Raw genomic sequence first — 14,807 nt, forward strand, 5'->3', positions numbered from 1 at the left:
AAAAACTAGTTTCAGCATATCTAGATGTGCTATTAGCAGGTAAAATGTTCATTAAAAAATTTGAACTAAATAACAATGGTTTTACAATAAAAGTACTATAGATAAAAGCCTTGTATATGCTCATTATAGAAGAAATTGTTCACCATAATTCTTTACTTTAACTCAAGCTGCATACTAGAAATAACCTATATTTGCTATGAACTATCAGTGTGTAAGATTAATCATTGCCTCCACAATGTACAGCTTTCTCTTGTGTTTTGTTAAGAAAGCGGAGGAGAGAAATGTGTTTCCTGTTTTTAGTAACTGTGAAAAAAGACACGTCAACATGTTTGTGAGTAAGGCTTTTTATAGTTTCATGACACAATGTTGTTGTTGTGGATCTGAGATTCATACATCAGATTCTGTTTAATGAAATGTATGCAAAATAATTAGTACAAGTTAAGTAAGACCTTATTTCAGACTGTTTATTAGGTTTAACAAAACAACATAAAGTTCTCAAAAGTTGCAGCAACAATAATTTAGCCAGGAATGATAAGAAAATACATGTTTTCCTGTGATTTATCATTAAACAGAAGACATTTTATTTGCTTATTGTTAAAATATAAAACACACCAAACAGATTCAACTTCTTGACAAACACGTGAAATTAAATGAACATATTTCTGTGTGTATGCATGCATATTTGTGGGATGGTGTAAAAACAACATTTGCCACCACATGCATTCACATGGCATTCATCAACCCTCAGCAAAGGGAGCTGATCTCGCTTTTGCTGCAGCCCCACTTGCAGCAGGCATTGGACAGACCCACCACGACGTCCCGGCCTTTGCGGTCGGCTTTGCGCAGAGCTTCCAGAATTTCATCGGTGATGAACGACCGGGTGGACCTGCTGAACGCTCCTTCAGGGTTGTTTTTGGGCGTAAAGCTAAGGTCTTGACTTCTTTGAAGGAGGCTTTCAATTGCAAAGTTGGAGGCCAAGCCCTCAGAAGACTCATCCTGATGGGAAGTGAATGGGTCTTCTGAAACATCTGGTGGAGAGAACAATATAGCTTACTCATTATGTTTACTGTCATAAAAGAAGCTCCAGAGATCACATGATAGTAAGGGTTCCTGGACTGTCAAATGCACCTGTTGCTGGGACATAATTTGGTATAATACATCTGACAACTTGTATCCCCGACGCGGTTCTTCTGCAAATAAAATTCTTGAAATTCTTTCTCGAACAATTTAAATAGGAAGTTTATCATGGATATTGATTTATCTCGGTAATGGTCTGGAAATCATGCAAATAGATTACAAAAATTGTAGTTCGAACCATCTATGAGATAAAGTTACATAGAAATTATGAAAGAAGATCCTGACATCATGATAACAGGGAAAGTGAAGATTAACCAGCTTCTGCAGTCCTACCTTGACTTCTAAGCGACCGTTTCCAACGTGAACCTCCGCAAGTGAAGATGACTGCTCGAATAAACTCTCGGCCACAGAGCTTCACCCCATACGTTGGATCCTCCATAGGCTGAGCCCCAACCCTAGCCACAAGCAGACACACAGCAATTACCAATGCTTTCCACATTGTATCCCAAACAAGTAAAGCGAGATAGAAAAAAAATCTGTTTTTTTTTTTGCTGTCTGTGTCTTGGTTTGCTTGAGCTGTGCCTCTGCAGGTGATCCAGGTGTGGTTTATAAAGGAGTTTGTCGCCATGTTTTGGAGAGGGCGTCACATTACGCATGCAGGCCTTCTCCAAGAGAGGAAGAGATCTGGAAGAGTGATATAGAGGAAGACCTTTATGGAAACAAAAGGCAGACCAAAGGTGGTATAATCAACAAATGTGTTAGAGGCCTTTGTGATCCAATTGTGTTTCAGCTTGTGATGTATATTCATCACCTTCACTGTCCCTAAATGTAATGCTTCATCAGATTTGACTAAATTGCAAGTCAATGTAATTATCAATACACCCAATGACTAACTAACCAGATGGTATATTAATATGCAATGATTTCAAATCTTTTTGGCATATATTTGAGTATGCATTCAAAAAGAGAACACAGAAATACCACATTTCAGAGCAGGGATGCCTTTAGAAAGCTTTTAAAGTAATGGCCAGACCTTTTTGTGGCACACACCAAAACTGATCATATTTGAGTTCATCAGGAGTTTTATATGATAATAATCATGACATCTATAGTGGTGGTCTTCTCCTCTCCTATAGGAAATAATGAATCACTATCCATACCAGACTGTCCTGCAAATTAATATCAGAGGTTGATAACCCCCCAACCCCGAAGATGAACATCTGTTGCCTTTAATCATCATGATAATATGTGATATTATACTAATTTGGCATTTTCAGATTTTTTATACACCCCATATGACTTTTGAATATTTTTTTTCAAATAGAAATTTAGCTTTTCTGTTAGCCCTTTGCCAAAAGGTGAACAGCAAGGACCAGTGACATTTTCAAAAGCAGATAACATTGAAGTCTTACCCTGAGTCAGAAAACTATAAAGTACATTTTTTATCTGTTCCTGCACAGTCAAAGGTCACCCGTTTAGGAAAGAACAATAGAAATGGTGAATCTGTAATTAATGGAGGAATAAAAGCAAGCTAAAGGGCATTTTGGCAGGGCATCCACCCTGACACTCATTAATGTGTCCCCATGGAGGTCATTGCAGGACTATTAAATAGTTAAATCAACAAATATGGGTATTTTGAACAAGCTTACAAATTAGTTATTCTATCTTGGGTGTATATAATTGTAAATAAAAAATTATATGATCTTAAAATATAAAATGTTATACAAATAAATTAATTTTGCAGTGCTGGTAGTAAAGTTAGATTCATTTAGTTGCTAAAGTAAGAGTGTGTTCACAAAATATTTGGAACACAGTGACGGAATACAGGAAGTGAAGAACTGAAAAACAACTAGACTAATGCAACTATCCAGTGTTAGATAAGTTAAACCTGTTTATGCTAAACATAACCACTGAATGACAAATATCTATTATGTGCAAAGATAAATGATTCATAATTGATATGATACATAATTTCAGGGAGTTGTCAAATCACTCCTAGTTGTCAACAGGACAGCTGAAACTAGGGCAACAAGTGTATTTATCAAGATTCAGGGTATCATATAAAAGTTGATTTATTTCAAAAGTGAAACTTCTATACTGGGAATAAAATATTTTTAAACGTTTATTTCAGGTAATTATGATGATTACAGTTCACAGCTAATGAAAACAAAAAATTCTGTTTCTCAGAAAATTAGATAATTTCTTTAGACTGTTTTTCTATACCTGCTTCTTCCATGCAGGGTTGCAGGGGAGCTGGTGCATATCTCCGGCAGTCTATGGGCGAAAGGCAGGGTACGCCCTGGACAGGTCGCAAGTCCATTGCAGGGCAACTTAGACACACAGGACAAACAACTATGCCCACACCCATTCATACTTAAGGGCAATTTAGAGAGACCAATTAACCGTCAGGTTTTGGACTGTGGGAGGAAGCCAGAGTACCCGAAGAGAACCCACGCATGCACCGGGAGAACATGCAAAATCCATGCAGTAAGACCCCCGGCCAGGAGTCGATCCCAGGACCTTCTTGCTGCAAGGCAACAGTGCTTCCAACTGCTCTACCGTGAAGCCAGACTATTTTTTCAGTTTTTTTTAATTCAGAAATGTCATCCCATTTTATCCATGTACCATCTAGTATATCCACTCAGTACTTGTTTGGGACCCTTTTTGCATGAATTACTGCATCAGTGAAGCCTCTCATGAAGTTGATTGGTCTGTGGCTCTGAGGTGTTAAGAAAGCACAGATTTATTTAATACCAACCTCAGGTTGTCTCAAATGTTGGGTCTTGTGTCTCATCTTCCTACTGACAATATCCCATAGATTCTCTGTGTGGTTTTGGCCAGGAGACCAAGCCAATCAAGCACAGCGATTGGCCATGAATTCAGGTATCGGTACTGTTGGCATGGACAGGAGCACTGACTTCAGCTTCAGTCCATGTTCTTTGCATCTCCCCCAAACTGTGGGCTTCGCTTTACAATCTTCATGTGAAGGATTCTTCATAAAATGAGGAACATTACGGACAACCCTGGGCATCCTCTTCATCAGACTGTCATCAACAGAATCTTCAGTCAGAAACTTCTTCAGATCCACTGTAAGAGATCCATCAGTGTCTAAAACATCTCTTTGAAGAAACCTGCATAATATGAGTTACAACAACATTCAACTTCCCTTTGGAATTAATAAAATATTTTTGAATTGAACTGAAGTGAACTGAATTCTCTAGGTTGTGGTTATTCCTGTTACTTATGCATCTTTTTCTGCCACACCTTCCGCTCTGCTTTCCATTTAAATTCTTGGACACAACGCTGTGAACAGTTGGCTTCCTTCGCAATGACCTTTTGTGGCTGCCAATGACTCTCTGCTGGGCAACTGTAAAGTCAGCAGTCATCCCCATTATTGTGTAGGCTATAACATGGCCATAACATAACATTTCAGAATTAAAAATGCTTTATTTTATTACTCTGAAATTTGAGGTTCACAAGAAACTAAAAATGAGCTTTTCATCAAAAGTAAGCCATAATTATTGAAACTAGCAGAAATAAATGCTTTAAAAATATCACTGTGTAATGATTCTGTAGGACTGTCACTTTTAATTAACTTACATATATACAGTAATTTAGCCATTTTATTCAAACGTGTATATGCTGTGATAATACTCAAATGGGCGTGTAGTGCTTTGTAGTATGCTTTTTTAACCGTCACTATGACTTTAACTAAATTTGGTTGGCGTCAGCCAATCAGAGTAAGGAAGGGAGAGGAAAGGCAGCGGGTGGGTAGCAACAGTTGCCCTGGTGAGGACGAAGCGCCATAGCCACGGTAGCCCTGGCGACAAGAACCCAGCAACGAGAATCAACAACAACAACTGAATCCACCATAAAAAATAAAAGAAGATATTTTAATTTGGGAGTAACATACGTAGAACCAGAGGTCAAGTGCTAGGTAAATCGAAACATTTTCCTCTCTAGTGGTTCAACCTGAACTGTGCGTTTTGCTTTTTCCTTGTTGTTACAGTAGCCATAATGGGAGACAGCCTCTTAGCGAGGTTAGCCTAAAGATAGCTGTTGGTCGGATAACGAGTTAACTGCGACGGTTAGTGTATACATCTCCTTCCAACGACACGGAGTCTTGCCTGCCATGACGGCGCAGCCACAGATGCATAGTCAAGCAGGCCGTTGTTATGGCGATGTCAAATGCAAAAGGTACAAAATGGCGGTTGTTGTAGGGACCAGTTAGCGTGCTGCTCGTGTTACATTGCTAGAAAGCTGTCACGACAAGCTTGTGCTCCTTACTGCGTGGAGCTTTCGTATAAAATGACCAGAAATGAATGATGTCCGTGTTTATTTCGGCATATGATGTGCATAAGGTGGTGTGTTAAATCGTCATGTTGCTCCGATCAGCTCACTCGCCACTCATGTTTTATAACGTGTACTTTTCAATGGAGATATAAAATGAGACTGGTATATAAGTCTAACGGCTGAATACGGTTTGGGCTGGTGTCTAGGCTTGGCAGGGGCAAGACGGAAATATATGTGAAATTTGAGACAGCTGTGGCAGGTGGCAGACATTTAACGTGGAAGGGGCGTGGCGATGGAGGGTGATACGCAGGTGTTTGGCTGGTCTGAGTGCAGAGTATCCTCTGTATTAACAGTTAATGACCGTGCAAAGGTCGAACAGGGTTGCGTCTCGGTTCTGAACCTTTAACTTCAAGATGTGTGTTTATTATGGTGTAATAACACCCCCTTCCATGTTCTCCAGCAAGCCAAAAACTTACATTATTGTGGTCACCACTGACTTCTGTGGCTACTGACTACTGACATCATGGTAGCTCTGATTTATTACATTAAATAGCAAATGTTGTTTAAAATGTACAGTCACTCACAAAATATGCATATAACCCCTAGTTATAAATACTGTGTAAAACTGTAATATTTCTCATGTCAAATTCCAGTAACAACAACTGTTATAAATGCATTATTTATATTCTTTAGCAGGTGGGACTTTTTTCTCTCTCTAACAAAAGCAACAATTTTATTGTGTGTGTGCTGCAGCATGCGGGCTATCCGTGTGAATGTTTCTGCTGTCTTCATCAAAGGCCTTTTGAAGGCTCTTAGAGTACAGGTCCTTCTCAAAAAATTAGCATATTGTGATAAAGTTCATTATTTTCCATAATGTCATGATGAAATTTTAATATTCATATATTTTAGATTCATTGCACACTAACTGAAATATTTCAGGTCTTTTATTGTCTTAATACAGATGATTTTGGCATACAGCTCATGAAAACCCAAAATTCCTATCTCACAAAATTAGCATATTATTAAAAGGGTCTCTAAACGAGCTATGAACCTAATCATCTGAATCAACGAGTTAACTCTAAACACCTGCAAAAGATTCCTGAGGCCTTTAAAACTCCCAGCCTGGTTCATCACTCAAAACCCCAATCATGGGTAAGACTGCCAACCTGACTGCTGTCCAGAAGGCCACTATTGACACCCTCAAGCAAGAGGGTAAGACACAGAAAGAAATTTCTGAACAAATAGGCTGTTCCCAGAGTGCTGTATCAAGGCACCTCAGTGGGAAGTCTGTGGGAAGGAAAAAGTGTGGCAGAAAACGCTGCACAACGAGAAGAGGTAACCGGACCCTGAGGAAGATTGTGGAGAAGGGCCGATTCCAGACCTTGGGGGACCTGCGGAAGCAGTGGACTGAGTCTGGAGTAGAAACATCCAGAGCCACCGTGCACAGGCGTGTGCAGGAAATGGGCTACAGGTGCTGCATTCCCCAGACCTGGGCTACAGAGAAGCAGCACTGGACTGTTGCTCAGTGGTCCAAAGTACTTTTTTCGGATGAAAGCAAATTCTGCATGTCATTCGGAAATCAAGGTGCCAGAGTCTGGAGGAAGACTGGGGAGAAGGAAATGCCAAAATGCCAGAAGTCCAGTGTCAAGTACCCACAGTCAGTGATGGTCTGGGGTGCCGTGTCAGCTGCTGGTGTTGGTCCACTGTGTTTTATCAAGGGCAGGGTCAATGCAGCTAGCTATCAGGAGATTTTGGAGCACTTCATGCTTCCATCTGCTGAAAAGCTTTATGGAGATGAAGATTTCGTTTTTCAGCACGACCTGGCATCTGCTCACAGTGCCAAAACCACTGGTAAATGGTTTACTGACCATGGTATCACTGTGCTCAATTGGCCTGCCAACTCTCCTGACCTGAACCCCATAGAGAATCTGTGGGATATTGTGAAGAGAACGTTGAGAGACTCAAGACCCAACACTCTGGATGAGCTAAAGGCCGCTATCGAAGCATCCTGGGCCTCCATAAGACCTCAGCAGTGCCACAGGCTGATTGCCTCCATGCCACGCCGCATTGAAGCAGTCATTTCTGCAAAAGGATTCCCGACCAAGTATTGAGTGTATAACTGTACATGATTATTTGAAGGTTGACGTTTTTTGTATTAAAAACACTTTTCTTTTATTGGTCGGATGAAATATGCTAATTTTGTGAGATAGGAATTTTGGGTTTTCATGAGCTGTATGCCAAAATCATCCGTATTAAGACAATAAAAGACCTGAAATATTTCAGTTAGTGTGCAATGAATCTAAAATATATGAATGTTAAATTTTCATCATTACATTATAGAAAATAATGAACTTTATCACAATATGCTAATGTTTTGAGAAGGACTTGTATTGAGCCAAAACAACATATTACACAACACCTTGGTGAAATATCTTCTTGATCTTGATTGTTCCTAACATGTTGATGTTTTTGTTCACATATGTTAAAAATGTGGGAGTTTGCATGTTCTCCCCGTGCGTGGGTTCTCACCGGGTACGCCGGCTTCCTCCCACAGTCCAAAGACATGCCTGTTAGGTTAATTGGTCATTCTAAATTACCCTTAGGTGTATGAATGAGTGTGTGCATGGTTGTTTGTGTGTTGCCCTGCGATGGACTGGCGACCTGTCCAGGGTGTACCCTGCCTCTCGCCCATAGACTGCTGGAGATAGGCACCAGCTCCCCCGCGACCCACTATGGAATAAGCGGTAGAAAATGACTGACTGATGTTAAAAATGTCAGTCAGTCAGTCAATTTCTACCGCTTATTCCATAGTGGGTTGCGGGGAAGCTGGTGCCTATCTCCAGCAGTTAAAAATGTAATCAGGATCATTTTCTAAGTTTTGTTTCTGTCAATCTGTGCTGATTGTATGTACTCATGAATGAATGATTTATTTTTAAAGCTCTTTTCACAGACAACAGCTCCAGGCAGAAATTTACATCTATCAAACTTGAGCATAAATGTCTGGTTAATTTTGGGCTGTTAGGGATTTATTTGGATTGTACTTTTTCCAGTGTGGAGAAAATTCATGACGTACAACAGGAATAAGGTTTACTAGTTCGGATTTATTGTAGGTGGTCTCTTTTCAAACAGGATCAATATTAGAAATATAAGCTCAAAGTTGAAACAGCCAGCCTCATTAACAAGGCCCTGGTCCCCCACTGACAGTTTTCCCTTGCAAATAATACAAATATCTCACCATGTAAATACTATTTAATTTAATTTTATATTGTTGTTACTGTATATTTTTAATATTGCTTATGGTGCACTTTCTCTACAAAAAGTTGCAAACTTTTTCTTAATTACAAATTTATTTATGTCAACTGTATGTTTGTTTATGTGTAGCACCTTACCACCAAAGCAAATTCCTCGTACGTTCTGACTGGTTCTGTTATTCTGTCCTTGGCAATGATCAATTGCACAAAGTATGTGGAGCAATGAAGACGGTCAGTTAGCCCCAAATGTTTCAACTCCACTTGAAGTCAACACTTTGAAACTTGGCCACAACTGGGTGCTCCAAGTACACATCATTACTGGTTCTCTTTCAACATTCGTTTCGGTATCTCACTATGGGACACGCCTCCAGCGCCTGTCCCCCAGAAGCTCTATTACATTACGCCAGTCTTGACTGGCAGGCGGAAGTGACGTCCGCTCCCATGGGAGGACTTCCTCCCAGTATTAAAGTCGACGTCACGTAGGTGATCTTCAGTCTAACACCTCTTCTCGCTCCCAGAAGCACCTCTCAGACGGTCATTACAGTAACTTGAGCTAGCTTAACTGTTCAGAGAGCGAGCTAACACCTCGGTCGCCGAGCACTTCTCAATAACTGTGCTCAACTGTTCTGAGTCCCTTTCAACGCTGGTCTGTCGCCAAACAGCAGCGCTGCAACTGGTCACCAAACTAGCTGCAACCTTAACGGAGCTTAAGAAGTTGTGTAACTTGCACTCGTTCTCACCATGAACAGAGTCAAGCCACCATCTAGAACCTGCACATGTGGCAATCTCATAGCTGGGGCAGATACCCACTCTGTCTGCGCTTCGTGTCTGGGGCTGCAACATGCCCAGGACGCGTTGGCGTCACCGGCGAGCTGCGAGCACTGTGCACGGCTCTCCCTTAAGTCTCGTCGGCGCAGGCTAGCACGCAAGCTAGCCTGTCGGAGGTTGATCCTATGATGGGGGTAGCCAATCCCCCGCCACCGGAGCTTCCTGGTACTGATGAGAGAGAGCCCACTTTGGCTGGAGCCAGTTGGGGTGATCAGCTCGACGCTGTCGCGCCACTGACTGACCCAGAGGAAGACGAGGCTGCACTTCCAGTTTTCAGCACTCTTGCTAATGCCGAGTACGAATCTGAAATGGAGTCCATCAGTCTCGGGTCTGACGACGACGAGCTGGACTGCGGGCCTTATGCCATCCAGTCGGTTGCAAAGCCCTCGGTGACGGATGACACCAGCCGCTGCGGTTCCCCAAACCCAACTGCAACGGACCTGCATGATGTCTGCAGAAGGGCAGCAAAGAAGCTGGGCATCGAGTGGCCGGAAACCCTCACCGAAACTACCACATCTCGATATGAGGGGAAGCGGCTTCCGAGAGCCAAATCTTCCGGCAGACAACTGTTGCCGGTCTTTCCCGAGTGCCTCGAGGAAGCGACCCGGTCCTGGAGCAATCCTCTCACCGCCAAGAACCCCGCCCTGGGAGGGTCGGCGCTGGACTGGACGGGCATGGAGGCCGGCGGGTTTTCACATCTGCCTCCCGTAGAACCTCTGCTGGCATCTCACCTGCACCCATCGCAAAAGTCAGCCATGACAGCGGCAGGACCCACCCTTCCCTTCAAAGCTGACTCTTTTCAGTCCACTCTGAATGAGAAAAGCTACAAGGCGGTGGCTGCATCTGTTAAAGCCTTAAACGCTTAATCTCTTCTCCTCGCTTACCAAGCGGAATTACAGGAGCAGATGACTGGCACACCAATGGCCGATTTGTGGGACGAGTTGTGCGTGGTGACAGACCTATGCCTGCGTCTCCACAGAAGCGCTGTCCAAGCATCCGGGAGAGCCATGGCCCTGATGGTCACTCAGGAGAGAGCTAGATGGCTGAACCTGTCTAGCCTGTCTCAGAGGGAAAAGAACCAGCTCCTCGACACCCCCGTGGACCCAAAGAGCTTATTCGGACCCACTGTGGCAGCCATGCAAAAACGCTGTGAGGAAAAGAAGAGGGAAGGTGAAGCGCTAAAGCTGTGTCTGCCCAGGAAAGCGCAGCCTCCTCCCCCTCCAGCACCCCGTGTGCCGTTCGCTCAAGCGGCAGCTCGACCAGCCTACCGCATCCCCAAACGCCAGCCTCAGCCGCAGTCAGCGGACCGTGGGAAACAAACCGAGCTCAAAGGTGCTTGGGGAAGGAAGCCATTCGCTCCCCCGACGACGCCGGGGAACCAAGCGACCCCTTCCGCTACTGTGAGCGCAAAGAAAAAGAGGCGCACTACTTAGGGAGCCGTCTTCGGGGTGGGAGAGCAGGATCTGCCAGACACCTGCACCCCCCCTACCAGGACACGTCCTGTCCCAGTTCGAGTTCAGAACGCCACGTTCAAGGCAACTCAAACGGCCTGCAGAGCCGACGTTGGAGCTCATCGTTCAGAGCCGACCGAAGCGGAGGAGGATCAAAGCCACCGAGAGCTCAGTGGAGCCGCAGCTGTGGCCAGAAAGCACACACCAGTGCACAAACACATGCCAGTGTCTAAAAACACGACCTTCCCCCTTCACAACATGTTCAATAAAGTTGTTTTCTGGCACGCATCCAGGCCTGGAGCCGAGGGCGCAGCCACAACAAAAAAACATGAAAAATATGTTAAAAATAACACAAGGACAGGACGTGCAGCTGCACATGAGGCCACAAGGGGGAGCTCTCGCTCCAGCTTTGGCACAGCGGCAGGCTGGAGCTCCCGCTCCACCCTTGCCACAGCTGCACATGAGGCCACAAGGGGGAGCTCTCACCCTACCTCTAACACAGCAGGCTGTTTTTTCTGTGGAAGAAGCAGACCTGGGACGAGCGCAGCTGGCAGTTGTAGCGGAACAGCAGATCCCTCAGCCGGTGTTGCGCAGTGTTTACACGGAAGCACCTTTAGGTCCACTGGCAAACAACACTCAGCTGTGGCGAGCGTGTGGAGCGTCAGATTGGGTGATAAAGACTGTATCCAAGGGATACAGGCTCCAATTTGTGACAGCCCCACCCCGTTTCAAGGGCATAGTACAGTCATACGCCCGGGGAGAGTCCGCTCGCGTCCTGCAGGAGGAAATAATTTCCCTGCAGCACAAAAGAGCTGTCCGGCTGGTACCGCAGGAGAAAAGCAGAGACGGGTTTTACTCCAGATACTTTCTCGTGCCGAAAAGGGGCGGGGGTCTGCGACCGATATTGGATCTGTGGGCTCTGAACACATATCTGAGACGGTATTCGTTCAGGATGCTAACACACGCAGCTCTGATAAAGTTTGCGCATCAAGGAGACTGGTTTGTCTCCATAGACTTGAAAGACGCATATTTCCATATCCCTATATACCCCCCTCACAGAAAATACCTCAGATTTGCGTTTCAGGGAGAGATATACGAGTACCTGGTACTTCCTTTTGGCCTCTCACTGAGCCCACGTGTGTTCGTGAAATGCACCGAGGCAGCCATCGCGCCTCTGAGGGAAAGGGGGATGCGTCTGGCGACGTATATAGACGATTGGCTGATTGCAGCTCAGTCTTTAGAGGAGCTCAGGACGCATGCCGAGATGCTTACTTTACATCTGACAGCCCTGGGATTCACAATAAACTGGGAAAAGAGCATTTTAACCCCAGTACAAACAATCACCTTCATTGGCCTGTCCCTGAATTCAGTCGAGTTCAGAGCGCGCCTCTCAGCGGAACGAGTAAAAGCCTTTCAGGCTTGTCTGGCACTCTTTCGCAGAGGCACACAGGTGAAATTCAGGTTATGCCTCAGACTGCTGGGTCTGATGGCGTCTGCGCTGGCGGTCATCACACTCGGCCGTCTACACATGCGCCCGTTTCAAAGGTGGGTGGCGTCACTCAGCTTGAGCCCCACACGCCATGCTCACCGCAGCGTCCTGGTTTCTCTCATATGTGCACGCGCGCTGAGCCCGTGGAAGCGTCCCGGTTTTCTCAACACCGGCGTTACCATGGGAACCATCCCGACGAGGAAGGTAATTACCACAGATGCCTCGCTGACAGGCTGGGGAGCCACTCACGAGGGGATGATGGTAAACGGCGTTTGGAGTCCACAAACACAGACAGCTCACATAAATTGTCTGGAACTCCTGGCCGTGATGCTGGCACTGAGACACTTTCTGCCCTTTATCAAAGGGCACCATGTTTTGGTCAGAACGGACAACACAACAGTGGTTGCTTACATCAACAGACAGGGGGGTCTGCGCTCACGTCATTTACACGAGCTGGCATACAGACTGATAATCTGGACCAGCTCACACTTGCTGTCGCTAAGAGCGACTCACGTGCCAGGGGTAATGAACAGAGGCGCGGATCTGCTGTCAAGGGGCAATCCCCGCTACAAAGAGTGGAAACTCCACAGCGAGGTGATGACCCAAATATGGAAGAGGTACGGCCGAGCGGAAGTCGACCTCTTCGCATCAGGGGAAAATGCTCAGTGTCCGATGTTTTTCTCACTGACAGAGCAACAAGCTCCGCTTGGGCTGGATGCTCTAGCGCACAAATGGCCGCCGGCCCTACTGTACGCCTTTCCCCCACTGGAACTGATCATTCCTACTCTCGCCAGGGTGCGAGAGGGAAAACACTCACTCATTCTGATAGCTCCCCGCTGGCCAGGGAAACATTGGCTAGCGGAGATTTTTCAGATGCTACACGGCGAGCCATGGCGGCTTCCCCTCCGCAGAGATCTCCTGACGCAGGCACGCGGAGAAATATTTCATCCGCATCCAGAGCGCATGGCCCTATGGGCCTGGCCTGTGAGGGGTTAAATCTGGCTGCCAGTGGGCTTCCCCAGAGCGTTATTGACACAATTCAAAATGCAAGGGCCATTTCCACGCGTAACGTGTATGAGGGTAAATGGCAGGCATTCGTGGGTTGGTGCGCAAAACCTATGGTGAGCGTAATGCAAAGCCCTGTGTCGGACATTTTAACTTTTCTGAAGGCACTGTTGGATAAAGGCTTGGCTTTTTCCATTGTGAAGGTGTACCTGGCTGCTATTTCAGCCTGTCACATTGGCTTTGGTGACAAAACAGTGGGGCAGCACCCCCTGGTGTGTCAATTCATGAAAGGTGCACGACGGCTCCGTCCAGTGTCGAGGAGCCTCACTCCTTCATGGGATTTACCTATGGTACTCGATGCGTTGTCACGTGCATCGTTCGAACCGTTGCAGCAGGTTGAGCTCAAAGTGCTTTCCTTTAAAACGGTCTTATTGATTGCTCTGGTCTCTGCTAAGTGTGTGAGTGACATTCAAGCGCTCTCAGTTAACCCGTCCTGCATGCAGTTTCTGGGTGAGTCAAGGGTTTTACTGAAACCTAATCCTGCCTTTATACCTAAGGTTGCTACGGCTCTGCCATGCCGTGCCCTTGAATTAATGGCTTTCTACCCACCACCATTCTCCTCTCAGGAGCATGAACGACTGCATATGCTCTGCCCAGTACGAGCTCTGCGGTTATATGTGAAAAAAACCCAGCAGATTTTCGTAAATCAGAGCAGCTGTTTGTGTCATGGGCTTCATCACATAAAGGAAAGCCTCTCACAAAGCAACGTCTTTCGCATTGGGTAGTGGGGGCTATTATTATGGCTTATGAGAGCAGAGGCCTTGCACCCCCTGCAGGTCTGCGGGCTCATTCCTCTCGTAGTGTGGCATCATCCTGGGCACTGTTCCAGGGTATACCTGTGGAGGAAATATGTGAGGCTGCCAACTGGGCGACCCCTCACACCTTCACTAGGTTCTATAAACTGGATGTCACCAGGCCCACACTGGCTCACACGGTTCTGGGTGTGGGTTCCACATTGCCATGAATGCAAGATGCAATCTGTTGGTCTTCGAGTGAGCTTATCTGGCAATACGGGAGCAGAAATATCCCATAGTGAGATACCGAAACGAATGTTGAAAGAGAACTTTAGGTTAAGGATTTAACCCCGGTTCTCTGAAACATGAGTGAGGTATCTCACCAGATCACCCTCCTTGCAGGGAGCGAGGAAGAGGTGGGCTTATTAAACTGAAGATCACCTACGTGACGTCGACTTTTATACTGGGAGGAAGTCCTCCCATGGGAGCGGACGTCACTTCTGCCTGCCAGTCAAGACTGGCGTAATGTAATAGAGCTTCTGGGGGACAGGCGCTGGAGGCGTGTCCCATAGTGAGATACCTCACTCATGTTTCAGAGAACCGGGGTTAAATCCTTAAC

The 14,807-nt window shown here is 45.5% G+C and overlaps 3 protein-coding genes across 13 annotated transcripts in view; 2 read left to right on the forward strand and 1 right to left on the reverse strand.

The window, feature by feature from the left end:
* Nucleotides 1-328: 328 nt before the first annotated feature.
* Nucleotides 329-1,654, reverse strand: LOC124863385 (relaxin-3-like). Its single transcript, XM_047357740.1, has 2 exons — nt 1,411-1,654; nt 329-1,028 (listed from the first exon to the last, which is right to left on the reverse strand). Exons 1-2 carry the CDS (start codon nt 1,574-1,576, stop codon nt 745-747), a joined length of 450 nt encoding a protein of 149 aa, XP_047213696.1. The 5' UTR covers nt 1,577-1,654; the 3' UTR covers nt 329-744.
* A 3,198-nt stretch (nt 1,655-4,852) lies between these two features.
* The window catches only part of LOC124863064 (MHC class II regulatory factor RFX1-like), a 28,980-nt gene continuing 19,025 nt past the window's right edge, over nt 4,853-14,807 (forward strand). For 5 of the 11 annotated variants that reach the window (XM_047357313.1, XM_047357314.1, XM_047357317.1 and 2 more), the window contains exon 1: nt 4,854-5,014. The gene's annotated coding sequence lies outside the window, so the exon portion shown is untranslated. Of the gene's footprint in view, nt 5,015-5,085; nt 5,275-14,807 lie in introns of those variants that run through there. The other 6 variants (XM_047357309.1, XM_047357311.1, XM_047357312.1 and 3 more) reach the window with 4 other exon arrangements.
* Nucleotides 10,355-13,495, forward strand: LOC124863116. The gene is made up of 2 exons (XM_047357365.1): nt 10,355-10,781; nt 10,942-13,495. Exons 1-2 carry the CDS (start codon nt 10,355-10,357, stop codon nt 13,383-13,385), a joined length of 2,871 nt encoding a protein of 956 aa, XP_047213321.1. The 3' UTR covers nt 13,386-13,495.

The sequence above is a fragment of the Girardinichthys multiradiatus genome, chromosome X (assembly GCF_021462225.1).
Source record: "Girardinichthys multiradiatus isolate DD_20200921_A chromosome X, DD_fGirMul_XY1, whole genome shotgun sequence".
NCBI lineage: Eukaryota > Metazoa > Chordata > Actinopteri > Cyprinodontiformes > Goodeidae > Girardinichthys > Girardinichthys multiradiatus.